The 26,761-nt window shown below is 40.8% G+C and overlaps 1 protein-coding gene across 1 annotated transcript in view; it reads left to right on the top strand.

Annotated features, from left to right (window-relative positions):
- The window catches only part of DCDC2B (doublecortin domain containing 2B), a 66,629-nt gene extending 43,515 nt beyond the window's left edge, over window positions 1-23,114 (top strand). Inside the window, exons 10-11 of the mRNA XM_075334137.1 lie at window positions 22,632-22,694; window positions 22,787-23,114. Of these exons, the coding sequence (XP_075190252.1) occupies window positions 22,632-22,694 (63 nt within the window). The 3' untranslated portion in view covers window positions 22,787-23,114. The remainder of the gene's footprint in view (window positions 1-22,631; window positions 22,695-22,786) is intronic.
- Window positions 23,115-26,761: the final 3,647 nt, after the last annotated feature.

Genomic DNA, 26,761 nt, shown 5'->3' with positions numbered 1-26,761 from the left:
GACCTACGTGCAATCTCATAAGATCCCATATGCAACCTGGGCGTGTCACATCTCATACGAGATCGCACACCTAATTGTAAGGTGTAAAGCTGGCTTGAGAAATGTAAGGGAATAAGGCTATTAGAGATATACCAGTATCATGTTCCAATTGGTTTATGTGGGTGCAGAATCCCACATTTATCGCCATTATAGGGTGGCTCAGTGGTTAGCACTGCAGTCTTACAGCACTGGGGTCCTGGGTTCAAATCCTAACAAGGACAACATCTACAATGAGTTTGTATGTTCTCTCCGTGGGTTTCCTCCAGGTTCTCTGATTTCCTCCCACACTCCAAAGACATCCTGAAAGAGAATTTAGATTGTCAGCTCCAATGGGGACAGTGTTGCCAATATATGTAAAGTACTGTGGAATTAATAGTGCTATATAAATGAATAAATATTATTATATTAATATTATTATTAATAATAAAATGCATAGCCACCCACTGTATGTGTTTTGTTTTGTTTTTTTTTAAAAGAACAATACTCATCCTCACTACTCACCCACCGATTCTCACTAGTGTCTGCTTTCTGAACCCTCATAACACACGGTTAGTAGGTGCTACCGAACCAATCACTGAGTGTTGATGGTCACAGCTGTGGCCAGTAATTGGCTGAACAGTCATTACCTGTATGTTGAGATGGGACCTGGAAGCAGACACTACCTGAGACTCAGGAAGCCGCAGGGGAGTGGTAGTATTCCTACTTTTCTTCTTGTTAACCTCGGCCTTAAAAAAAAAATAGACAAAATTGTACATATACATGTGTGTATGTATATGTGTGTATGTGTGTGTGTGTGTGTGTATATATATATATATATATATATATATATATATATATATATATATATACTGTATATATACTGTATATATATATATATACAGTCATAAGAAAAAGTTTGGGCACCCCTATTAATGTTAACCTTTTTTCTTTATAACAATTTGGGTCTTTGCAACAGCTATTTCTGTTTCATATATCTAATAACTGATGGACTGAGTAATATTTCTGGATTGAAATGAGGTTTATTGTACTAACAGAAAATGTGCAATCCATATTTAAACAAAATTTGAGACCGGTGCAAAAATATGGGCACCTCAACATAAAAGTGACATTAATATTTTGTAGATCCTCCTTTTGCAAAAATCACAGCCTGTAGTCGCTTCCTGTAGCTTTTAATGAGTTCCTGGATCCTGGATGAAGGTATATTTGACCATTCCTGTTTACAAAACAATTCCAGTTCAGTTAAGTTTGATGGTCGCCGAGCATGGACAGCACGCTTCAAATCATCCCACAGATGTTCAATGATATTCAGGTCTGGGGACTGGGATGGCCATTCCAGAACATTGTAATTGTTCCTCTGCATGAATGCCTGAGTAGATTTGGAGCGGTGTTTTGGATCATTGTCTTGCTGAAATATCCATCCCCTGCGTAACTTCAACTTCGTCACTGATTCTTGCACATTATTGTCAAGAATCTGCTGATACTGAATTGAATCCATGCGTCCCTCAAGTTTAACAAGATTCCCGGTGCAGGCATTGGCCACACAGCCCCAAAGCATGATGGAACGTCCACCAAATTTTACTGTGGGTAGCAAGTGCTTTTCTTGGAATGCTGTGTTTTTTTGCCTCGATGCATAATGCCTTTTTGTATGACCAAACAACTCAATCTTTGTTTCATCAGTCCACAGGACCTTCTTCCAAAATGTAACTGGCTTGTCCAAATGTGTTTTTGCATACCTCAGGCGACTCTGTTTGTGGCGTGCTTGCAGAAACGGCTTCTTTCGCATCACTCTCCCATACAGCTTCTCCTTGTGCAACGTGCGCTGTATTGTTGACCGATGCACATTGACACCATCTGCAGCAAGATGATGCTGCAGGTCTTTGGAGGTGGTCTGTGGATTGTCCTTGACTGTTCTCACCATTCTTCTTCTCTGCCTTTCTGATATTTTTCTTGGCCTGCCACTTCTGGGCTTAACAAGAACTGTACCTGTGTTCTTCCATTTCCTTACTATGTTCCTCACAGTGGAAACTGACAGTTTAAATCTATGAGACAACTTTTTGTATCCTTCCCCTGAACAACTATGTTGAATAATCTTTGTTTTCAGATCATTTGAGAGTTGTTTTGGGGAGCCCATGATGCCACTCTTCATAGGAGATTCAAATAGGAGAACAACTTGCAAGTGGCCACCTTAAATACCTTTTCTCATGATTGGATACACCTGCCTATGAAGTTCAAAGTTCAATGAGGTTACAAAACCAATTTAGTGCTTTAGTAAGTCAGTAAAAAGTAGTTAGGAGTGTTCAAATCAAGAAATTGATAAGGGTGCCCATACTTTTGCACCGGTCAAATTTTGTTTAAATGCGGATTGCACATTTTCTGTTAGTACAATAAACCTCATTTCAATTCAGAAATATTACTCAGTCCATCAGTTATTAGATATATGAAACTGAAATAGCTGTTACAAAAACTCAAATTGTTATAAAGAAAAAAGGTTAACAATTAATAGGGGTGCCCAAAGTTTTTCATATGACTGTATATAAGGTGTGCTTAATTATTAGGCAACTTCTTTTCCTTTGGCAAAATGGGTCAGAAGAGAGATTTGACAGGCTCTGTAAAGTCCAAAATTGTGAGATGTATTGCAGAGGGATGCAGCAGTCTTGAAATTGTCAAACTTTTGAAGCGTGATCACCAAACAATCAAGTGTTTCATGGCAAATAGCTAACAGGGTCGCAAGAAGCGGGTTGGGCAAAAAAGGCGCAAAATAACTGCCCATTAATTGAGGAAAATCAAGCATGAAGATGCCAAGATGTCATTTGCCACCAGTTTGGCCATATTTCAGAGCTGCAACATTACTGGAGTATCAAAATCCACAAGGTGTGCCACACTCAGGGACATGGCCAAGGTAAAGAAGGCTTAAAAACAACCACCTTTGAACAAGAAACATAAGATAAAACATCAAGACTGGTCCAAGAAATATCTTAAGACTGATTTTTCAGAGCTTTTATGGACTGATGAAATGAGAGTGACTCTTGATAGGCCAGATGGATGGACCAGAGGCTGGATCAGTAAAGGGCAAAGAGCTCCACTCCAACTCAGACGCCAACAAGGTGGAGGTGGGGTATTGGTATGGGCTGGTATCATCAAAGATGAACTTGTGGGACCTTTTCGGGTTGAGGATGGAGTGAAGCTCAACTCCCAGACCTACTGCCAGTTTCTGGAAGACAACTTCTTCAAGCAGTAGTACAGGAAGATGTCGGTATTGTTCAAGAAAAACATGATTTTCATGCAGGACAATGCTCCATCACATGCATCCAACTAATCCACAGCGTGACTGGCCAGTAAAGGTCTAAAAGATGAAAAATGAATGACATCGCCCCCTTGTTCACCTGATCTCAACCCCATAAAGAACCTGTGGTCCCTCATAAAATGTAATATCTACAGGGAGGGAAAGCACCTCTTGGAACTGTGTCTGGGAGGCTGTGGTGGCTGCTGCATGCAATGTTGATCGTAAACAGATCAAGCAACTGACAGAATCTATGGATGGTAGGCTGTTGAGTGTCATCATAAAGAAAAGTGGCTATATTGATCACTAATTTTTGGGGGTTTTGTTTTTGCATGTCAGAAATGTTTTTTTCTAAATTTTGTGCAGTTATATTGGTTTACCTGGTAAAAATAGACAAGTGAGATGGGAATATATTTGGTTTTTATTAAGTTGCCTAATAATTCTGCACAGTAATAGTTACCTGCACAAATAGATATCCTCCTAAGATAGCTAAATCTAAAGAAAAAAACACTCCAGAAATCTTAAGCTTTGATATTTATGAGTCTTTTCGGTTGATTGAGAACATAGTTGTTGCTCAATAATAAATAAAATCCTCTAAAATACAACTTGTCCAATAATTCTGCACACAGTATATATGTGTATATATATATATATATATATATATATATATATATATATATATATTGACCAAACAGAAGCTTTAACCCCTTAACGACCCATGACGTACTGGGTACGTCATGGATCGTGTGCCGGTAAGCCCCGCACCCTGCCGCCGGCAGGCGGCGGCGATCTGCGCACATATCAGCTGTTAGCAACAGCTGACATGTGTGCCTGCTAGCCGCGGGTGGAATCGCTTCCACCCGCGGCCATTAACCCCTTACATTTCGCTGCCAATGTATATGGGCGCCGCCATGACAGTCACTTACCCCGCCCCCACCGGAAGTCACGTGACATGATCACGTGACTTTCGGCGGTTGCCATGGTAGCACAGGGTCATGTGATGACGCCTGTAGCTAACATGACTCACTTCCTCTCAATGCCGGAATATAGCCGGCATTGAAAGTGAAGCAGCAAATCTGCAGTTCTCAGCTCTGTAGCTGAGATCTGCAGATAGTGCAAAGCGATCGGATTGCTGATCGCTATAGCCCCCTAGGGGGACTAATAAAATAAAAAAAAAAAGTAAAAAAAAAAGTTTTAAAAAATTAAAAAAAAATAAAAAAACCTAAAAGTTCAAATCACCCCCCTTTCACCCCATTGAAAATTAAAGGGTTAAAAAAATAAAAAATACACACATATTTGGTATCGCCACGATCAGAAATGCCCGATCTATCAAAATATAAAATCAATGAATCTGATCAGTAAACGGCGTAGCGGCAAAAAAATTCCAAATGCCAAAATTACGTTTTTTGGTCGCTGCAAATTTTGCGCAAAATGCAATAACAGGCGATCAAAACGTAGCATCTGCGCAAAAATGGTACCGTTAAAAACGTCAGGTCAAGACGCAAAAAATAAGCCATCACTGAGCCTCAGATCCTGAAAAATGAGAACGCTACGGGTTTTGGAAAATGGCGCAAAACGTGCGCCACGTTTTTTGGACAAGCTTGTGAATTTTTTTTAACCCCTTAGATACAAGTAAACCTATACATGTTTGGTGTCTACAAACTCGCACCGACCTGAGGCATCACATAGATACCTCAGTTTTACCATATAGTGAACACAGTGAATAAAATATCCCAAAAACTATTGTACGATCACACTTTTTTTGCAATTTTTCCGCACTTGGAATTTTTTTGCCGTTTTCCAGTACACTATATGGTAAAACTTATGGTTTAATTTAAAAGTACAACTCATCCCGCAAAAAACAAGCCCTCATATGGCAAGATTGATGGAAAAATAAAAAAGTTACGCCTTTCGGAAGAAGGGGAGCAAAAAACAAAAACGCAAAAACGGAAAGTGCCCGGGGGCTGAAGGGGTTAAACAAAGATTTTTCTTTATGTACTTCTCAACATTGAAATTGCAACTCCGAGAAGAAAAAGTTAGGGTCTTGTGGAATGGAAACCACAGGATAGATAGATAACTCATTATCTTGGGGGCTATTGAATTAATTATTTAGGTAATGTTTGTAGGGAGGAGATTTTTCCAATGGGCTGCAAATAAAGATTTAGTGGTAAGAAAAATATGAATAATAAGAAATTTAGAGGAAGAGTCTAATAAGTCTTAATCTAGTGAGAGGAGAGCCAATTGGGGAGTTAGAGCTATATTGGAATGAGTAATACTATTTACTAAATTATAAATGTCCTTCCATAAAGTTTTTAATACTGGACATTCCCAGAAGATATGAAGTAAGTTTCCATTGTCATTGCAGTTCCTCCAGTATAAAGAAGAATTATTAATATTAAATTTATGCAATCTTGATGGGGCATAGTACCAACGAGAGAGCAATTTGTAATGTGATTCTATAAGAGAGGCACATATAGAAGAGGAGTTAGTCGCTTGCAAGGAATTTTGCCAATTTTCTTCTGAAAATTGTAGCTTAAGATCTCTCTCCCATTCTGTCATAAATTTTAGCTTTTCAAAGTATGTCTCTTAAGAGATGATAGTAAATATTTTTTGTGCTCCAGATTGAAGTGTTATCAGGATTGCAAAGTAATGGAACAATAAGTTCATGAAGAGGATGCTTAATTAGCAGAATTTTTCTGAGGGTATCACTTAAAGACATAAGGATCATGAAATCAATGTCTGGGATCTTATGTTATATTTTAATATCAAGATATGAAACAAAGTCCTTACCATCATGGGTGTTACTTATCTTTTTTAGATTCTGAGAATGCCATGTGTCAGGTATTTCTATGTTTGCCATTAATGCCAAAAAGTGGAGTGAACATTTTTTGATTTACTGATATATATTTGTTTTGGGGGTTTGTTTTAACAAGAATTTCCAGGCGTTAATAATGGCTAGTAATGTGGGAGTTTCTGGGAGAGGAAGGGAAGAATTATTAAGATGTGAAAGGAGGAGATTCTTGAGGGATCTATAATTATTAGCAGAAAGTTAAAAATCCACCCATGGGAGAGGATGAGCATTTTTTTAACTCTGTTGGCTATGTTTAATGAGAAAAGTAATATAGTATTTTATAAGATCTGGAACTCCCAATCCTCCCTTCTTCCTATGTTTGATTAAGGTATTTTTTGATACTCTTGCTCGTTTATTGACCCATATGAAGTCATTCAATAATTTTTGAAATTTCAAAATATGCTACAATAGAACAAATAGGGGTATGGTTCTGAACTGATAAATGATCCTAGGCAAAATCATCATTTTAAATATTGTTAGTATCCCCAGCCAGGACATTTCTATTTTGGAATAAAGCTGTATATCTTTTTTAATATTGTTAGTCAAATGTTCTATGTTAATCGCTAACATTTTTTGGAGATTTTTTGTTATTGAGATTCCCAGGCAAGAGATAGAGTTTGTTTTCCAAATAAAGGATGTAATAGCTTTATTTTTTTCTATAGAAGCATCATCAAGATGGAAATGTAAGAATTTAGATTTGTGGGTGTTCAGTTTATAATATGATAGGTTCGTAAATTTCTCTAGGGTTGTAATTAATTCAGGGATAGAGGACATAGGATCAGAGAGAGAGAATATTATGTCATCAGCATATAGACCAATTTTATGTTATTTTATTTTTGTGGGGATTCCTTTAATGTTAACATTAGTTCTGATGTATTCTGCTAGGGGTTCAATTGTTAAATTCAAAAGGAGGGGGGAAAGAGGGTAACCCTGTCTTGTACCATTGGTTATGCTGAAGGGAGATGACAGCTGATTATTGGCATATACTCTTGCCATTGGCACAGAGTATAATGCCATAATTATGTTAATAAAACTGTCGTTAAAGCTGAATTTCGACAGTCGCCCTCAGATATTGCAAATTTACGCGATCGAAAACTTTCTCGGCATCCAGCGCTAGCAATATAGATGGTGTTCTGTTTTTACTCATCTGATGTACAAGGTTGATTGTCCTCCTTGTTCCATCAGATGTTTGATGCCCCTCAACAAAACCAAGTTGTTTATGATATCTCGGATGATCTTTTTTAGTCTACTAGCTATTAATTTGGAATAAATTTTGGTGTCTGTGTTTATCAAAGAAATGGGTCTATAATTCCCAACTAATTCATTATCTCCGCCAGGTTTAGGGATATTGTAGCCTGAAGCATTTCCGGAGGGAAAGAACCTATTAAGGAGATTTTATTAAGCATCTTGGTCAGGTGAGGAGCAAGAAGGGGATAAAACATTTTATAATATTCATCTGTGTAGCCATCTGGGCCAAGAGATTTACCTAATTATAGGGAGTTAATTATATTACTGACTTCTTGTTCTGTAAAGGGAGTGTTAAGATGAATTAAATTATCTGGAGTTACTGTTGGTAGATTTAGTTTGGACAAAAATTCAATGATTAGGGTTGGGGTACGCTGGGGAGTACATGAATAATTTTTATGGTTATAAAGTTTCTCGTAGTATTTAGCAAAGGTGTCGAATATGTCTTTAGGGTGAAATACAACATTTCAATTCATAGTTCTAATTGATATGATCCCTTTCCGAATCCTTAAGTTTTTGACTTGTCGGACCATTATCTTAGTTGGTTTGTTAATAGAGGAATAGAAAGTTCTCCTCCAGTAAAGATTAAATCTTTCGTAATCTTCAAGTAAGATCAATCTCAGTTGAGCTCTAAAGTCTAGTAATTCCTTATGGATTGTTGTTGATGGGGTAATCTCAGTTGAGCTCTAAAGTCTAGTAATTCCTTATGGATTGTTGTTGATGGGGTAATCTCAGTTGAGCTCTAAAGTCTAGTAATTCCTTATGGATTGTTGTTGATGGGGTAGCAAGGCTTTGTTGTAATTTTTCATTGATGTTGATTTTATTTTGAATTTTTTCTTTTTTTCTTTTCTTTTAATGAGCTGAAATCCCTATAAGCTCTCCCCTCACCACTGCTTTATGGGCATTCCATATTGTGGTGGGACAGATCAAATCGTTGTTGTTGTCGATAAAATAATTTTTGATCGCTTGTTCTAGTTGTGGTTTGTAGGTAGGGGAATTTATTAATAAGGGACTATATTTCCATAAAAAATTCTTCTGAGCATGGGAAGTTAGAATGATTTCACCTAGACTGGGGAATGGTCTGAGAAGGTTCTTTGGGGAATAGTAACTTTTTTTAATTTAAAACAAAACATTAGCGCTCACGGAAAAAGATGAAAGGGGACAGTATCAACTCTAAAACAAATGGGGTTTATTGAGAAGATAGCTAGTCTCCCAATTTTGAAAGCTGCAAACAGTGGACAGGGTCCGCGTGAACCTGTCAGGGTAAAAAAACAAAATGGAATTATGTATATGACTGCCGCGCTAATAAAGGAAACACAGTGAGAAGGGAATTGGATAAAATATGTATGAATATATAGATATTAAAAATATTTTGGACACCTGCCGTTTTGGAGGTTAATTGAGTGATCTTTCAGGAGGTAATGTAGATCCAAAGTAGTATGCAGAGTTTCACTAGTATGGCAAAAAACAAAAAGGTTTAAAATGAGTATGAAACAAAAAAGTCGGGGGAGGGGAGTGGGGGAGGTGGTAATGGATTACAGTGGGGTCATAGATATAAACTTGCCTTTTCGGGTTCCCGGATGGAGATAGAGTTTGTAGTTCCCTAGATAGTGGACTCTGAAAGGGCAACAAGGGTGTATGGCTGACTGAAAATTGCCTAAGGTAATAAAATCAGTGAATGGGGGAGGTTAGGTATTACTGTTACAAGATAGGATAGTACAGTGATGCTAATACCTGGCATATGGGGGCACAGGAGCATGATCCAACGCATGTCAAAGGCATTCAGGCCTTCTTCATCAGGGAAGAAGGCCTGAATGCCTTTGAAACGCCTTGGATCATGCTCCTCTTTTACCCCTTACTAGCTTCTGTAGCCCTCAGCGAGTGATGTCACCCAGCTCTCCCTTGTACGCGGTCACTGGAGGAAGTAGTTTTCTGGCCGGAACTCTCCTCCACGTGTACCGCGTTTCACCGCCCACATTAGAGCGCCCACTGCTCCCATCAGATCCTCGGTGTCTCTAAGCACACTTCTAAGAAAAATCTATTCCTGTGTATCCAGCGCTTACACAGCTGACTACCACTGCAAGGCAAGTGCACTATACCTGCTTCTCCTGCACCAGGCAGATCTTTAGTCATTTTGTTAATTCTGGAACTAGTCAGACTATTTTTGTATATTTACAGCCTGTTAATCCTCCTTTGGACACCACATCTAATCTAATCTAATCTGGGCATTACATATTTGGACACCCCGATCAGACAGCCCCCATATGCCAGGTATTAGCATCACTGTACTATCCTATCTTGTAACAGTATTACCTAATCTTAACCTTCCCCATTCACTGATTTTATTACCTTAAGGCCGCTTTACACGCTGTGACTTCGCTAAAGCGATCTCGTTGGGGTCACGGAATTTGTGACGCACATCCGGTCGCTTTAGCGATGCCGTTGCGTGTGACACCTTTGAGCGATTTTGCATCGTTACAAAAACGTGCAAAATCGCTCATCGGTGACATGAGGGTCCATTCTGTAATATCATTGCTGCAGCAGTAACGAAGTTGTTCCTCGTTCCTGCAGCAGCACACATCGGTACGTGTGGCACCGCAGGAACGAGGAACCTCTCCTTACCTGCCTTCCGCCCACAATGCGGAAGGAAGGAGGTGGGCGGGATGTTCGTCCCGCTCATCTCCGCCCCTCCGCTTCTATTGGGCGGCGGTTCAGTGATGGAGCTGTGACATCGCTGTGTTGCTGAATGAACCGCCCGCTTAGAAAGGAGGCGGTTCGCCGGTCACAGCGACGTCGCAGGGCAGGTAAGTAGTGTGACAGGTCTGGGCGATGTTGTGCGCCAGGGGCAGTGATTTGCCCATGTCGCACAACCGATGGGGGCGGGTACCCACGCTAGCGGTATCGGTCACGATATCGCAGCGTATAAAGCGGCCTTTAGGGAACATTCAGTCAGCCATACACCGTTGTTGCCCTTTCAGACTCCACTATCTAGGGAACTACAAACCCTATCTCCATTCGGGAACCCAAAAAGGCAAGTTTATATCTATGACCCCACTGTAATCCATTACCCACTCCTCCTCTCCCCTCCCCCCCACTTTTTTGTTTCGTACTTTTAAACCTTTTTGTTTTTACCATACTAGTGAAACTCTGCATACTACTTTGGATCTACATTACCTCCTTAAAGATCACTCAATTAACCTCCAAAACGGCAGGTATCCAAAATATTTTTAATATTTATATATTCAAACATATTTTATCCAATTCCCTTCTCACTGTGTTTCCTTTATTAGTGCAGCAGTCATATACATAATTCCACTTTTTTAAATTTGGAAATAGATAGGGAAGTGGTTAGAATTTAATCAATTTGAGATAATGTGTTATAAATATCAGAGTAATAGGTAAATTCACGTGGTAGAGCATTCAAATTTCTAAAAGTATCCAAAAATTCATTATTCAACAGCGAATGTCTAAGTCAGTGGGTATAATTTCTGACTTGGGCAGTGGAGTCTAGAACACGATCTGGGACCAAGTTAAAATCTCCTACCATGAGGACGTCACCTATATTAATGTTGTTCAACATAGTGATTACTTTATCTACAAAACCAATTTGGCCGTAGTTGGGGGCGTAAACATTTACTACAGTGCAAGAATTGTTATTTATTTTGCAGGTTAGGATATGAATCCTACCTTGATCATCATGGGCCTCATTAATGAACTGAAAAGACACAGTATTTTTGATCATTGTTCAGACTCCAGCCTTCTTTTTCTCATTTAATGAGTAGAATGTGTAAGGGAAATTTTTATTTTGGAACTTAGGGTGGCTCTCCCTAGCAAACTTTTTGTTTCTTGTAAACAAACAATTTCAGCATTTGTGTTTTTAATGTCTCTCCATATTTGACATCTCCTCCTAGGACAATTTAGGCCTCTAACATTATAAGTTAGAATTTTTGTGGTTTGACTATAAAATAATTTATGAATAAACAACAACGAGAAAAATAAAACAAAAAAAAAAGCAAAACCGTAAAAGTACTATATAACAAAAAGAGTATATAAATAATACTATGTCCTACCCGGTTATTACTTTTACTAATGAGGGTGAAAAATGCCTCAACTTTGAAATAATAATAATATTGATAATAATAGTAATCATAATTTCCTATATTTAAATAAGAAAGAAAAAAAAAAAGTGAAACTATATTTAAAAAAAGAAGGATACAGCATGTAGTTCTCCCAGAGGGATTCTGTCTTGTGATGACCAAGAATCCCTAGAGAGGTATTGTTCATAGGATAAAAGAAAAATATATAATAATCCTCTTCCTTGGAGAGTAGTGATGAAAATAAATTCAGTAAATTGGAAGGAAATGAGCAAGAAGTCACCTTCAGTTCATATAAGACAGTTGTTTTGTCATAAAAAGTTGCCCGTTTTCCAGTAAAAAACTTTAAGTTTGAAGGTGACTACTAGAAAAAATATAATGTGTACCAGTCTCAGGGTTGATTGCAACAGTTTGGGAACTTGGAGCTTTTGTCTTTATCCAGAGAAGCAATAAAGACCGTCTTCAGGTGTTAAAATAGGTATTGTCTTTCCGTTGGATCAAATTAGTAGTTTAGATGGAAAACCTCAACGATACTGTATGGGGTACTTCTCACATAGCGAGATCGCTAGCGAGATCGCTGCTGAGTCACGTTTTTTGTGATGCACCAGTGACCTCATTAGCGATCTCGCTGTGTGTGACACTGAGCAGCGATCTGGCCCCTGCTGTGAGATCGCTGCTCGTTACACACAGTGCTGGTTCATTTTTTGGACGTTGCTCTCCCTCTGTGAAGCACACATCGCTTTGTTTGACAGCGAGAGAGCAACGATCTGAATGTGCAGGGAGCAGGGAGCCGGCGTCTGGCAGCCTGCGGTAAGCTGTAACCAAGGTAATTATCGGGTAACCAAGCAAAGTGCTTTGCTTGGTTACCCGATATTTACCTTGGTTACTAGCATCCACCGCTCTCACGCTGTCAGTGCCGGCTCCCTGCACAAGTAGCCGGAGTACACATCAGGTAAATAAGCAAAGCGGTTTGCTTATTAACCCGATGTGTACTCTAGCTAGGAGTGCAGGGAGCCAGCACTAAGCGGTGTGCGCTGGTAATCAAGGTAAATATCGGGGACCAAGCGCTTGGTTACCCGATATTTACCTTAGTTACCAAGCGCAGCATCGCTTCCACACGTGGCTGCTGACTGGGGGCTGGTCACTGGTCGCTGGTGAGATCTGCCTGATTGACAGCTCACCAGCGACCATGTAGCGACGCACCAGCGATCCTGACCAGGTCAGATCGCTGGTGGGATTGCTGGAGATGTGTGACGGTACCCTATATCTTTTTCTTGTAATTTTATAGTGGTGTCGAAGAAGGATCTTCTCAAGTCCATTGTCTCCTTAGATAGGTCAATAAAAACTCGAATGTGATGATAAGGTTGTTGTAGTAACCTATTGTTTTTAATACAATGGAGAATTTTCTCTTTGGTGTTAAAAAAGTGTAACCGCAAGATAACATCTCTTTGTACATCTGGGAACAATAGATCTTGGTTTTAGCAATCTATGGATCCGATCTACCTGTGTGTCTAAAGGAAGGCCCCTTTACACACTGCAACATCACTAACGACATCGCTGTAACGTCACCGGTTTTGTGACGTAATAGCGACCTCCCCAGCGACATTGCAGTGTGTGAAACGCATCAGCGACCTGGCCCCCCGCTGTGAGGTCGCTGATCGCTACAAATCTTTCAGGACCATTTTTTGGTCTTTTGTTTCCCGCTGCGCAGCATGCATCGGTGTGTTTGACATCGTTACAATGACATCGTTAGCGACTTTTAGAACCCAGCCCGTAGGCGTGCTATAGCGTTCCCTACCAGTGAGGTCGTTCTGCAGGTCCGGGATTGCTGGAAAGTCTCTAAACGCTGCTGCGTCGTTGGCCAGATCTGCCTGTTTGACAGCTCACCAGCGACTGTTTAGAGACTTTCCAGCGCTCCCGGCTAGGTCGGGATCCCAAGTGGGATCGCTAGAAAGTCTCAATGTGTAAAGGGGCCTTAACTCAGTGAGTATTGGTATTATTGTTCTTTTTAGACGTTTAGCGTAGCCTTCCAGGTCGTGGTTAGAGATGGATTCAGGGACAACTCTAAATTTAATATTGTTACGCCTTGACCTGTCCTCTATATCCGCCACTTTACTCCTAAGAAAGCAAATTTGAGACTGTAAATTATTTTGGCCTTTAGAGATGTCTTCTGTTCTTTCTTCCACTTTGGATAATTTATCTCCATATGTATCAAGTCTATTATGGATAGCAGTTAAGTCTTCTTTCAAGATTTTAGTTGGGTTTGCTAGAGCTTCATTTATATTGTTACTAGCTGTACTACCCGGCTTCGCCCGGGTTAATAACTGCTGTTAACAAAATAGAATGTATTAACAAAAATATATTCTGCACACAAAAAACACAAAACAAATAGATAGAAATGTAATTATTAAATTGTTGCCTATATTAACCAATCAGAGCTCAGATTAATTAACTGTAGCAAAATAGAAGCTGAGCTGTGATTGGTTGCTCTTGGCAGCCTGATAAATCTCCAGGCAACAGAAAGCCCTCCCCCTTGACAGTATATATTAGCTCACACATACACATAATAGACAGGTCATGTGACTGACAGCTGCCGTATTTCCTATATGGTACATTTGTTGTTCTTGTAGTTTGGCTGCTTATTAATCAGATTTTTTTTTTTTGAAGGATAATACCAGACTTGTGTGGGTTTTAGGGCGATTATGTGGCGAGGTTGGTGTATGTGTGGTGAAATGTGTGCTGAGGGTGGTATATGTGTTCAAGCACGTGGTAGTGTGTGGCGCATTTTGTGTGTGTGTTCATATCCCCGAGTGTGGTGAGTATCCCATGTCGGGGCCCCACCTTAGCAACTGTACGGTATGTACTCTTTGGCGCCATCGCTCTCATTCTTTAAGTCCCCCTTGTTCACATCTGGCAGCTGTCAATTTGCCCCCAACACTTTTCGTTTCACTTTTTCCCCATTATGTAAATAGGGGCAAAATTGATTGGTAAATTGGAACATGCGGGGTTAAAATTTCGCCTCACAACATAGCACCCGGCACTGCCCGGGATAGTAACTGTCTCTCTGTTTCTCTCCCATTCTCTGTCTGTCTCCCCCTCTGTATATATCTCTGTCTCTCTCTCTTTCCCTGTCTCTTTCCCTGTCTGTCTCTGTCTCTTTCCCTGTCTATCTATCTCTTTCCCTGTCTGTCTATCTATCTCTGTCACTTTCCCTGTCTGTCTCTTTCCCTGTCTGTCTCTTTCCCTGTCTGTCTCTTTCCCTGTCTGTCTGTTTCCCTCTGTCTCTTTCCCGTGTCTGTCTGTCTTTTTGTCTGTCTCTTTACCTGTCTTTGTCTGTCTCTTACCCTGTCTGTCTCTTTCCCTCTCTTTCCCTGTCTGTCTGTTTCCCTGTGTCTGTCTCTGTCTCTTTACCTGTCTGTGTCTGTCTCTTAACCTGTCAGTCTCTTTCCCTCTCTTTCCCTGTCGATCTGGCCGTCAAAGCTGCACGAGATCGATAAGTATAGCATGTGCCCACTAGTAACCGTTACCAGGGGGATATATATATATATTTATTTAACTTTGTAATATATAGTATTTACTAAAAAATTCTTTCTGCTTAGAGCAATAAGCTGCCAGATTATTGTATTTGGAGCAGAGAATTATATATTAGAAAGTCTGTAAGTCAGTTTCTTTTTTGTTCCATACGCACGGTATGTGATTTTCGGCAAGCTTTTAGATCCTCTATTTCATTAAAAACAATATAGTATCTTGATAGTGGTATATTTACTACATATAGGATTTATCGGTATTATACTGGATACAGTCACTGCTGATTTTACAGCACCACTATTATTCTCTATGGGGCCGGCGTCTGTGTTACCATGGCATTCAAAATGGCCGCAGCACGCACCTGGTCTTCTGAATATATCCACGCTGACAAATAATTGTTTTATTCAGTGTCTTGTGAGTAAATATGATTATCTTGATTATTTCGGTATGTGTGGCACAGTGAAGGAGTGGTATTTGATAAGCCTGGGCTGTTGATCTCCGGATCATGGGTATGGTGAGTCTATGTGCTTACCAATGCGTACTTATGCTCCTGCAGCCCACCACATATTTTGACAGATATCTTCTCTGTACCTCCAACTATTTTCTCGAGAATGGTATCAAATTGGTCCTGAGACCTTCCCACAGATGATTTTGCAGGTTTTAGATCTAGAATTTTTTCCTAAAAATTGCTTGTTCTGTTGAATTGGAAAATGACCGTTGCTCCACTCCCTATATGGCTATGACGTCATCACCTGCCCACGAACCTCTCTTAACTCATGTTTTTATACACACTGCTATTATTTTGAACACAACTGTAAATTGAGGCATGTAAGTGAGTGTATTTCTCTATGTAGCGCTCACAATCAATACTGAATAAATTGAGATGTTTTGAAAATTTTGCTTCTAGTTTTTCATCATTTACATATCATTAACATTTCTATCAATCATGTGATTTCCATAATTTCTTCACTTTTCCTTCTTGATGTTGCAATTTTAATGTTGAGGAGTGTATATATTATTATTTAAACTATTATTGTGCCATTTATTAAAAAAAATTATAATGGAATTCAATATTAAAAGGTTATTCCCATCTTTAACATTTATGGCATATACAAAGGGTATTCCATAAATGTGTGATAGATGCAGATCTCACTGCTGGGACCTGCATTTTCCTTGAGACCTTGTCTAACAAGTCTGTCAAAAAACTGGTGGCTACGCATGTGGGTAGTTATAAAATTTGCCAAGCTTATTTAAAGGGGACAAAACAAGTTTGGAAGCTTTCCCTTTTATGTAGAATTGCTGGAGTTTCCGACCTTTGGGACCTCACCGATCCCAAGATCAGGGTTCTTCCCAGGTCAAGCATAAATGGAATAGAGGTCTGCATGTGCAACTCTATTACATTCATTCTTAATGGGATTGCTGCCGACCAGCTGAGAGAAGTGCTCTGCTGTCTTTGGTGATCCCATTGAGAATGAATGGAATGGAGGTGTGTATGCTTGACCTTTGCTGACTCATACGGAGCTACTTAAAGAAGTTATCCCACAAACCAGTCAACCATAAATAAACTAGTTGAGGCATGTAAATGTGACGCCCTTGACTATATCAGGGTGTCACAGGAGACTGCATCCTCTCTTTCTATGATGCAGGACCTACCCCCCTGGTTCCAGGTTCCTGAAAACCGGTATCACTCCCATCAACACCACAAATCCCAACCACACCTTACATCATGACCTGTCAGACACACCAGTGGGTTTGTCTAGCTGGAAAAGGGCCACCCATCTAGGGGACAGGCAGACTGGTGGGAGGGACTCAGAGAGAACATTGTGAGCTCCCAAAGAGTGAGGAGCTGGAAGTAGCAGCTCCTGGGGTGGAGTTTAGAGTAGCCCTCAGTGAGTGAGGAGCTGGGAGTTGTAGCTCCCTGGAGTGACCTAGGTTGGGTCACAGATGGTGGTCCGGGACCAGAGGAGTCAGAGACCCAGTCGCAAGGTATTGGAGAGGGTGCCCAGACTTAGTCTTGGAGGACGGTTGGCACCGGAAAGTCCAGTACCCGGACCGGTACCGAGCACGGTGGGGTACAGGACCCTAGATCAGGGAAGAGCTTCAGGCGCCCTGATAATTAACCTGTGGAAGACAGTCTCTTTATGAACTTTCCCCAAGAGCTCAGAGATCGAAGGCACCAGCACAACGAGGGGTATAGGGTTTTCCAGCTTATGCGACCCACTGAGATCGCAAGTGCAAGCCATCGAGATCACAGCTCCACTACATATAGGGAGCGGGACCTTGACAGCTTGAGGTCAAGGGGTCACAAGAACAGCTAAATTTGTGCATGGAGGCAGGCTCAGGACCATTAAAGTGATACTGGTGGGAGCGGACACCCGGAAGGGCTCCTCGCAGTTGCAGTGGTACCCAGAGACTTTGGTTTACTACAGTGTGTGAGTCTGCTTCATTGACTGCATCTAACAACACAACAACCTGAGTGAATACACTGCCCCGCTCCCTGCATCCTGCCTGCCCAGCAAGCCTGCACAGCACCATCCACCAACCCTGCAGAGTCCCGGGGCCTCCCTACCTGCAAAGGGACCTGTCATCTAGCTGCCCCCACATCATCCACCCCGGTACTCTCCTCGGCAGCAGCGGTACTCCCCTATTACCGCACCCTGCAGGTGGCGTCACAAACTAATCCCCAGTAAATATCCCCCCCCCTTTCAATCGAGTGGCCGGGGACCCTCAAGCCACAGCAATGCCGGATCTGAGCAGTTCGCCTGCTTAGGGGCGGCACGTAAATGCATGTATTCCTCCATGTAGTGCTCATACGTGATACTGAATAAATCAAGATATTTAGAAAAGTTTGTTTCGATTTTTTCATAATTTCCACATTATATTAACATGTTTATCGATCCTGTCATTTCCATCAATTTGTGACTTTTCCCTCTTGGTGTTGCAATTTCAGTGTTGAGCAGTGTATATATTATTATTTAAACTGTTAATGTGCTATTTATTTAAGGGGTTGCACAATCCAATTAAAGCGTTATTCCCATCTTTAACTTTTATGGCATATCAAAAGTATTTGCCATATACATGTGATAGATGCAAGTCTCACAGCTGGAAATTGCATTTTCTCAACCATGAGGCCTTGTCTAACACTTTTGTGAAAGAAGAGGTGGTTATCCATGTGGGTGCCTATAAACATTGTCAAACATGCCTTGCATGCTATCTCTTATCTGTAAAATTTCTGGGGATTCTGACCTATGGAACCTCACTGATCCCGAGATCAGGGCTCTTCGGAGATTAAGCATAAATGGAATAGACATCGAGCATGCACATCTCCATTACATTCATTTTTAATAGGAGTGCTGATGACCAGCTGAGAGCAGTTCTTGGCTATCTTTGGTGATCCCATTGAAAATGAATGGAATGGAGGTATGCATACTTGACCTTCACTCTATTCAGACGGGGCTACTTAAAGGAGTTGTCAAAGTACATTTTACAGATTAGATCTTGGAATACCAATAAGTTACACTATTAGATTTGTTAAAAAAATGTTCCTTTGCTGAGATAATCTTATAACTGTGCCCCTGCTATGTACTGTGTGATGGCTGTGTCTGACCGAGCAAGAACATGGTGTGATCATACCACATCTGGTGGGTAGGGAAGGAAGAGTATACAGATAAGACAGCATGAGATCACAGGTGATTCTTTCTGTAAGATATAAAAAATATTTTAAACAGATAAAGGAATGATTTACCTCACAGAATCAGCTGTGATACCTTGCTGTCTTGTCTACATATGCTTTATTTCTTCCCTTGCCCAGGAGCTGCAGCATGTTTATACCATGTTCCTTCATGGCCAGTCATAGTTTTTACACAGTACATGGCAGGGGCACAGTTATAACATAATCTCAGAACAGGAACATTTTTTAACACATGGAATTGTGGAACTTATTTTTATTCCAAGATATATTGATTAAAATGTACCGTATTTTTCGGACTATAAGACGCACCGGACTATAAGACGCACCCTGGTTTTAGAGGAGGAAAATAGGAAAATAAAACTTTAAGCAAAAAAATGTGGTCATGACACACTGTTATGGGGCGAGGATCTGCTGCTGACACTGTTATGGGGGTAATGTCCCCAAATTCTCTACTAAGGTACCCCATCCTGGTAATGATCCTCCTGCCATGTATATGATCCTGCTATAAACCCCCATCCTGCTTATATACCAGCATCCTGCTCATATTCCCCCATCCTATTCATATACCCCATCCTGTTCATATACCCCCATCCTGTTCATATACCCCCATCCTGTTCATATACCCCCATCTTGTTCATATACCCCCATCCTGTTCATATAGCCCCCATCCATCCTGTTCATATAGCCCCCATCCTGTTCATATACCCCCATCCTGTTCATATACCCCCCATCCTGTTCATATACCCCCCATCCGGTTCATATACCCCCAATCCGGTTCATATACCCCCCATCCTGTTCATATACCCCCATCCGTCCTGCTCATATACTCCCATCCTGTTCATATACCCCCATCCTGTTCATATACCCCCATCCTGTTCATATACCCCCCATCCATCCTGCTCATATACTCCCATCCTGTTCATATACTCCCATCCTGTTCATATACCTCCATCCTGTTCATATACCCCCATCCTGTTCATATACCCCCCATCCATCCTGTTCATATACTTCCATCCTGTTCATATACCCCCCCATCCATCCTGTTTATATACCCCCATCCTGTTCATATACTTCCATCCTGTTCATATACCCCCCATCCCTCCTGCTCATATACTCCCATCCTGCTATATGCCCCCATCGTGCTCATATACCATCCTGGTATATGGCCTGTATCCTATAGCACAGAGAAAAAAAAAACAAACATTTATACTCACCTTTTCCTCACTCCCTCCAGCACTGATCATCTTCCTCTCTGCGCCGCTGACCTGCGTGTGTGGAGCCGTTCCCCTGCAGCACGCGATGTCTTCCTGTCTGTGCCGATCAGCACAGATCAGCTGACCGGCACAGACAGGAAGACATCGCGTGCTGCGGGGGAACGGCTCCACACACGGGGACGGGTGAGTGTACTGATTCACTGCACCCCGCGCTGATAATGATGTGCGGGGGCAGTGAATACAGCCGCACATGATCACTCCAGGCTGTAATTGCCAGGGGTGATCATGAGGACCGGTCTTTACTATGCGCGTGTCCCCGCTCGTCCTCCCGCCCACCTGTCAGCGCCGGCTTCTGCGCTGAGAAATGGGCGGGAGGATGGGCGTGCATATGTAATGAGCGGGCACACGTGGTCACGGCAGGCTGCTATAGTAGCCTGCTCGTGCCCCCGATGACCCGCTCCACCGCAGCACCCTCATTCCCCGCAGCCACAGTCAGACCATAAGACGCACCCCCAACATTTGGGGCAAAAAAAGTGCGTCTTATGGTCCGAAAAATACGGTACTTTGTTTGTGGGACAACTCCTTTAAAGTCGTGTTCTCGAGAATAATGGGGGTCTCAGTGGTTGGGAAGTTATGTCCTGTTAGATGGTGTGAGGAGCTGGCTGGTGATTAAAGACTGGACGTAGAGCGCAGTCCATGGCTTTAAGGGATGCGGACATTTTCCAGCATGGAGCTCTAGTTATGTCAATCTCATTGTAGTTCTCATTGTTGTGTTTTATTAGATATTTTCTTGCTTGTCAGGGTACACAGAAGGTCAGGCACGAGATTGGAAATTATAGTATGCAATCATTTTATTACTCTCATTAGTGTCACAGAGACCTCAATTAACCCATTGTTCTCCCAGCCTCTAATACTATTATATGGATGATGATAGTAGACCCAGTGGCGCTGTCACCACAGGAGGTCTCACATGCAGTCCCTGGTTAGAGGCTTGGCCTAAGGAAAATACCTCCACCAATTCACAGTTATTATTAGGGTGGGGGTTCTTGGGGCTGGGCTCTAAGCCAGGGGTTGGCTTTGGGTACTTAGGACACTGACGACGGGATGAGGGGGTTGTTGTCGGCAGGAGCTGGATACACATGCTACGGTCATGGTATGAGTTTTCTGGAGGATTATAGGCTGTGTCTGCAGACCATACTGACTACACTGACAGGAGATACAAAAGCTATGGGCCAACCAAATGTTGGGAGACATTTGATATTGCCTAATACAAGGGCAGTGGAACTACCAGTTATGCTTTGGGATCTCATCAACTGGAGGCAAAATGTTTTGGACATCTACTCAGAATTGCTGTAAGACCGTGGATGAAAGAATAAAAATAATTGCATCGTAACCTGCCTAGGTGATTAACACAACCCACAACTTAAGATCTTCACACATGGATAATGTCACACAGAATTTTGCACAAAGTTCGCCAACTGTCATGGAGGCGTCGGGCTCTGTTCAGATTGTAGATTATGACACTCTGCCCGATGGTTTCTCTGGTGTTTGGGATCAACACAGGCAGACTTGGGCGTTGACCTGCTATGTGCTGATTCATAGCCAGGCTAGCAAGAGTTAATCTCTTCTAATCTGCTTACTCCTTTGAATTACATGTTGTGGAGAGGCCTATTACATCTGGTCCCCTCCTATTTATACTGGTTGAATCCTTCCACCCTTGCCAGCTATACTTTGTCTATGTTGGTCTGTGAGGTATTGTGTACCAGACTTTCTGGTGAAAGTTGTGCTTTTTGCTTAATGCACTTGTGGTGTTTACCCCTGTTGTTTTGTAGCTTCTTTCCTGCTGTTGTTTTTCCTCCTGAATCTCTTATTGTCTTTACCTTTGTGCATGCATGCTGTGTGGCAGAGTTTTTGTTTTCTCTATTCTGTCTTTATCTGTGGGTTTCCTCACACTCCTGTCCCTTCCCACCATGCAGATAGGGGGAAGAGAAATCAGATCAGGACTAGTCAGGAGCAGGGTCAGCAAAGAGACTCAGACATCTCCACCATCAGTAGTATCCCTGAGATTAGGGATAACATAGAGTCCCCTAGCTTGAGGGACAGCTTAGGAACCCTGGTTCCCCGCTATCCCATAATTGTCATGACAGATAAGGGGTAGCTTTCTAACTTGGTTCAAGCCCTTTAAAGGGAATCTGTCAGCAGGTTTTTGCTACCTCAACTGAGAACATAATGTAGTCAAGGAGATTCTGAATTCAATGATCTATCACTTAGATTACTGGGTGCAACTATTCTGACACAATCTACAATTTAGCTTTAGTCATGTAGCAGAGTCCACAGAGCTGTCCCTGCCCACACCAGATTCTTTATAGAGATTATACATTGACTGAGGTGTCAATCACAGCAGTGGGCTGGTTGGACAACATGGCAGGAGGGAACTAGTTACAGCAATGTTAAGGGTTGTGCTGCTAAAACAAACATAGCAAATGAAAAAAGATTGGACAGTGACAACACAGGCATGCCTGAGGTTTCTGTGTTAACCGTTACAGTATGCTGGCTTCAGCTTACATAGCAGAAAACTGGTGACAGATTGCCTTTAAGTTATTTATTTATTTATTTTTAAATATAGGACATATCTGTTATGGTATAATAAAACATTGCAATATTTTTTTTATTTTGGTCTTGCCTACAGAGAGAAGCAGAGATTGTGCCTGAAGAAAATAATCACATGAGAAAAGGATCACAGCTCAAATAAGTATGTGCAACAAGTACACAGTAAGGATAGTTTGGAATGTATAGTGACACACATGTGAAAGTTCTTTTTGTGTTCTTTCTCATATTCTTTAGGCAATAAAATCTTAAGACCAGTGATATTCACTTTCCTGAACATACAGAAGCAAGAAAGACAGATGTTATTCCTGTAAGAAGTGCAGCATCATGTTCTCTGTTCACACATATATATTTTTTGAAAATGTTTTTGACTTTATACATTTTTTTTTATGAGATCTTCAAATTATAACTGTTTCATAAATATTACACAACCAATACATTTACTGTTCTCAAAATGTGAAAAAGGAAAGAAATTTGATTAATTTTTCTAGTATTATTTCAGTTTTGGGTTACATAATAGTAAAATAACGCCAATTGCATCTAATGCTGTTACACAATAAAACAATGCTTGAATACGTTTTACAGGCATAATAAGCATAGCTAAGTGCGGTTTCTTTTATTTGGGGCATGTGGGTGGGAGTTGAGTATTTCTTTTTTCATACAATTACAAGACTTAAAGGAAACCACATAGTAGATACGTGCTGTCCAATATACAGGCAGCATATATCAGACACTGGCTGCATGATTTCTGCTTTAAATTACATGTTGTGGAGAGGCCTATTACATCTGGTCCCCTCCTATTTACGCTGGTTGAATCCTTCCACCCATGCCAGCTATAGTTTGTCTATGTTGGTCTGTGAGGTATGGTATTTGACTCTGAAACGCTGCGGCGTTTACCATCTTCACCACCTAGCCTGTTTTCACTTTCCCGACCAGGTCAAATGTTACAATTCTGACCAGTGTCACATTATGAGGTAGTAACTCTGGAACACTTCAACGAATTCCAGTGATTCTGACTAAGTTTTTTTGTGACACAATGTACTTTATGCTTGTGGTAAATGTTATATCTTATTTTTTGCATTTGTTTGCTAGAAACTTTGCAAAAATGTGGACAATTTTTCAATTTTCAAACTTTTCAATTTTTGTGCCCTTAAACAAGAGAGTGATGTCAAATAGAATAATTAATAACATTTCTCACATGTCTACTTTACATCTGCATCAGTTTTGAAGCAAAATTATTTTATTAGGAAGTTAAAGGGTTTAAAAGTTTATCAGCAATTTCAAATTTTTCCAACAAAATTTGCAAAACAAAGGTTTTACAGACCACATCACATTTGACGGCCTATATGACAGAAAATATGTTCACAGAAAAAAATAACTTCTAAAATACCTTTATTACTGAGTAATTATTAAACTATCAATATATCCAGAAAATATACACGCACTTCTATGTGGATAAAACATTTAATGAAAAGATACTAAAATGTTTAAAAAAATACCCTAAAAGGCCCTGAAATGACCCTGCCTAACAGCGGAAGTTGGCGCCCCTGCAACTCGCCCTACATTGCCCTGCAAAGCAGACAAGAGTCTACATATACACTAAAAAAAGTAATGCACATAGCAGTGATTACAGCCATGAATACTGCACTCATAAACAGACCTAAGACTATAACCAAAGGCTAAAGTTTAGCAAGCATCAACAAATAAACCTCAGACTATGATGTTATAATTAAAATGTCCCGAGGATACCAATGAAAAAAGCCGTGATATATACGGTAACCAAAACCAAACTGATATAATTTCAAGTAACAATTAATGGTATTAAAGTACTTAATTGAAATGAAAACTGTTTCAAGTAACAATTAATAATTTCAGAGTACCTAATTGAAATTAACACTGTGTTTACCCATAATGTAGATGATTTGTTGCAATTAGAGTGTATTTTTTTTTTATTTTTAAACACTCAGAAAACCACTCAACGTGTTTACCCTCTAACGCAAGAAGTTCTTCAGAAGTGTAAAAATAGAATATTTAAAGGTATCAAAATATAAAGTAGCCAAAGGTAATAGAGAGTGAATTAATAATCACTCTATGCCCATTCAAAGCACAATAAATATATTCTTAATGTTCAAAATGTGCATACGCATAGATACAGATAAGTCGCTCATAAAGTGCAGATGCATAGATACTAGTGATGGGTGAGTGCTCGGCACTGCTTGGTACTTGATCGAGCATTAGGGTGCTCGAGACATTTGATACTCGATAAAGTATTCTGGCACTCTCCGTCCCCTATGTTTCTGGCTTTTTATCAGTCAGTAAACATGCTTGGATTACTTGGCAATCATGGTAATGCCGTAGCCATGTTGGCTATTGGCATTACTGTGATTGGTTGGCCGCATAGTGTCATCGGGTCTTTACTAGACACAGAGACACCACATTTACCGCACTCTACCCAGAAATAGTGTAAGTACTAGAGAGCGATTCTGCTGGAGAAGAGACATTGTGTTATAGCTGACAGTACCTCCTGGTACAAGAGTAAACAAACACTCCTTTTCAGGGGTAATTGAAATCTAATCTATTCTATAATAATATTGCTCTTAATCTGCATTTAGTGTAGGGCAAGCTTCTACAGTAGGCATAGTGTATTAGAGGCATGTAGGTAGGAATTCTAGTCTTATACACCATGCTTCTGATAATTAAAAAATGTACTCTATTCTCTAGTAATACCGCTCTTAGCTGCATTTAGTGTAGGCCAGGTTTCTAGAGTAGGCATAGTGTATTAGATGCATGGATTTAACCTTACACACCGTGCTGCTGCTGTCTAAAAAAATTAATCTCTTTTCTAATAATACTGCTCTTATTCTGCATTAGTCTAGGATGAGCATCTGAGTAGGCATAGTGTATTAGATGTATGTAGGCAGGGATTCTAACCTTACACACCGTGCTGCTGATATCTAAAAAAAAATAATTTCTCTTCTAATAATACCGCTCTTAGTCTGCATTAGTGTGGGATGAGCATCTGAGTAGGCATAGTGTATTAGATGTATGTAGGCAGGGATTCTAATCTTACACACCGTGCTGCTGATATCTAAAAAAAATAATTTCTCTTCTAATAATACCGCTCTTAGTCTGCATTAGTGTAGGATGAGCATCTGAGTAGGCATAGTGTATTAGATGTATGTAGGCAGGGATTCTAACCTTACACACCGTGCTGCTGATATCTAAAAAAATTAATTTCTCTTCTAATAATACCGCTCTTAGTCTGCATTAGTGTAGGATGAGCATCTGAGTAGGCATAGTGTATTAGATGTATGTAGGCAGGGATTCTAACCTTACACGCCGTGCTGCTGATATCTAAAAAAATTAATTTCTCTTCTAATAATACCGCTCTTAGTCTGCATTAGTGTAGGATGAGCATCTGAGTAGGCATAGTGTATTAGATGTATGTAGGCAGGGATTCTAACCTTACACACCGTGCTGCTGATATCTAAAAAAATTAATTTCTCTTCTAATAATACTGCTCTTAGTCTGCATTAGTGTAGGATCAGCATCTGAGTAGGCATAGTGTATTAGGTGTATGTAGACAGGGATTCTAGCCTTACACACCATTATGCTGACACCTAAAAAATGTAATCTATCACCTAATAATACCGCTCTCTTATTCTACATGAGGTACTGGATTAGGCATAGTGTATTAGAGGCATGTAAGCAGTTATTCGAGCCTTACACACTGTGCTGCTGATGCAAAAAAAAAATGTAATCTATTCTGAAATAAAACCGTTCGTAGCTGCATTTAGTGCAGGGCAAGCTTCTGGAGTGGGCATAGTACATTAGAGGCATGTAATCAGTGATTCTAACCTTACACAGCATGCTGCTGTAGCTAGCAAAAATATATATTCTGTTTTCTGTTCTTTTTAAATACTGCTCTTAATTTGCAATTAAGGCTACTTTACACACTGCGATATCGGTCCCGATATCACTAGTGTGGGTACCCGCCCCCATCTGTTGCGCGACACGGGCAAATCGCTGCCCGTGCCGCACAACATCGCCCAGACCCGTCACACATACTTACCTGCCCGGCGACGTCGCTGTGACCGGCGATACGCCTCCTTTCTAAAGGGGCGATCCGTGCGGCGTCACAGCGATGTCACTGAGCGGCCGCCCAATAGCAGCGGAGGGGCGGAGATGAGCGGGACGTAACATCCCGCCCAC

Source organism: Anomaloglossus baeobatrachus, chromosome 2 (assembly GCF_048569485.1).
Source record: "Anomaloglossus baeobatrachus isolate aAnoBae1 chromosome 2, aAnoBae1.hap1, whole genome shotgun sequence".
Classification (NCBI taxonomy): Eukaryota; Metazoa; Chordata; class Amphibia; order Anura; family Aromobatidae; genus Anomaloglossus; species Anomaloglossus baeobatrachus.
This window is presented reverse-complemented; position numbering and strand designations above follow the sequence as displayed.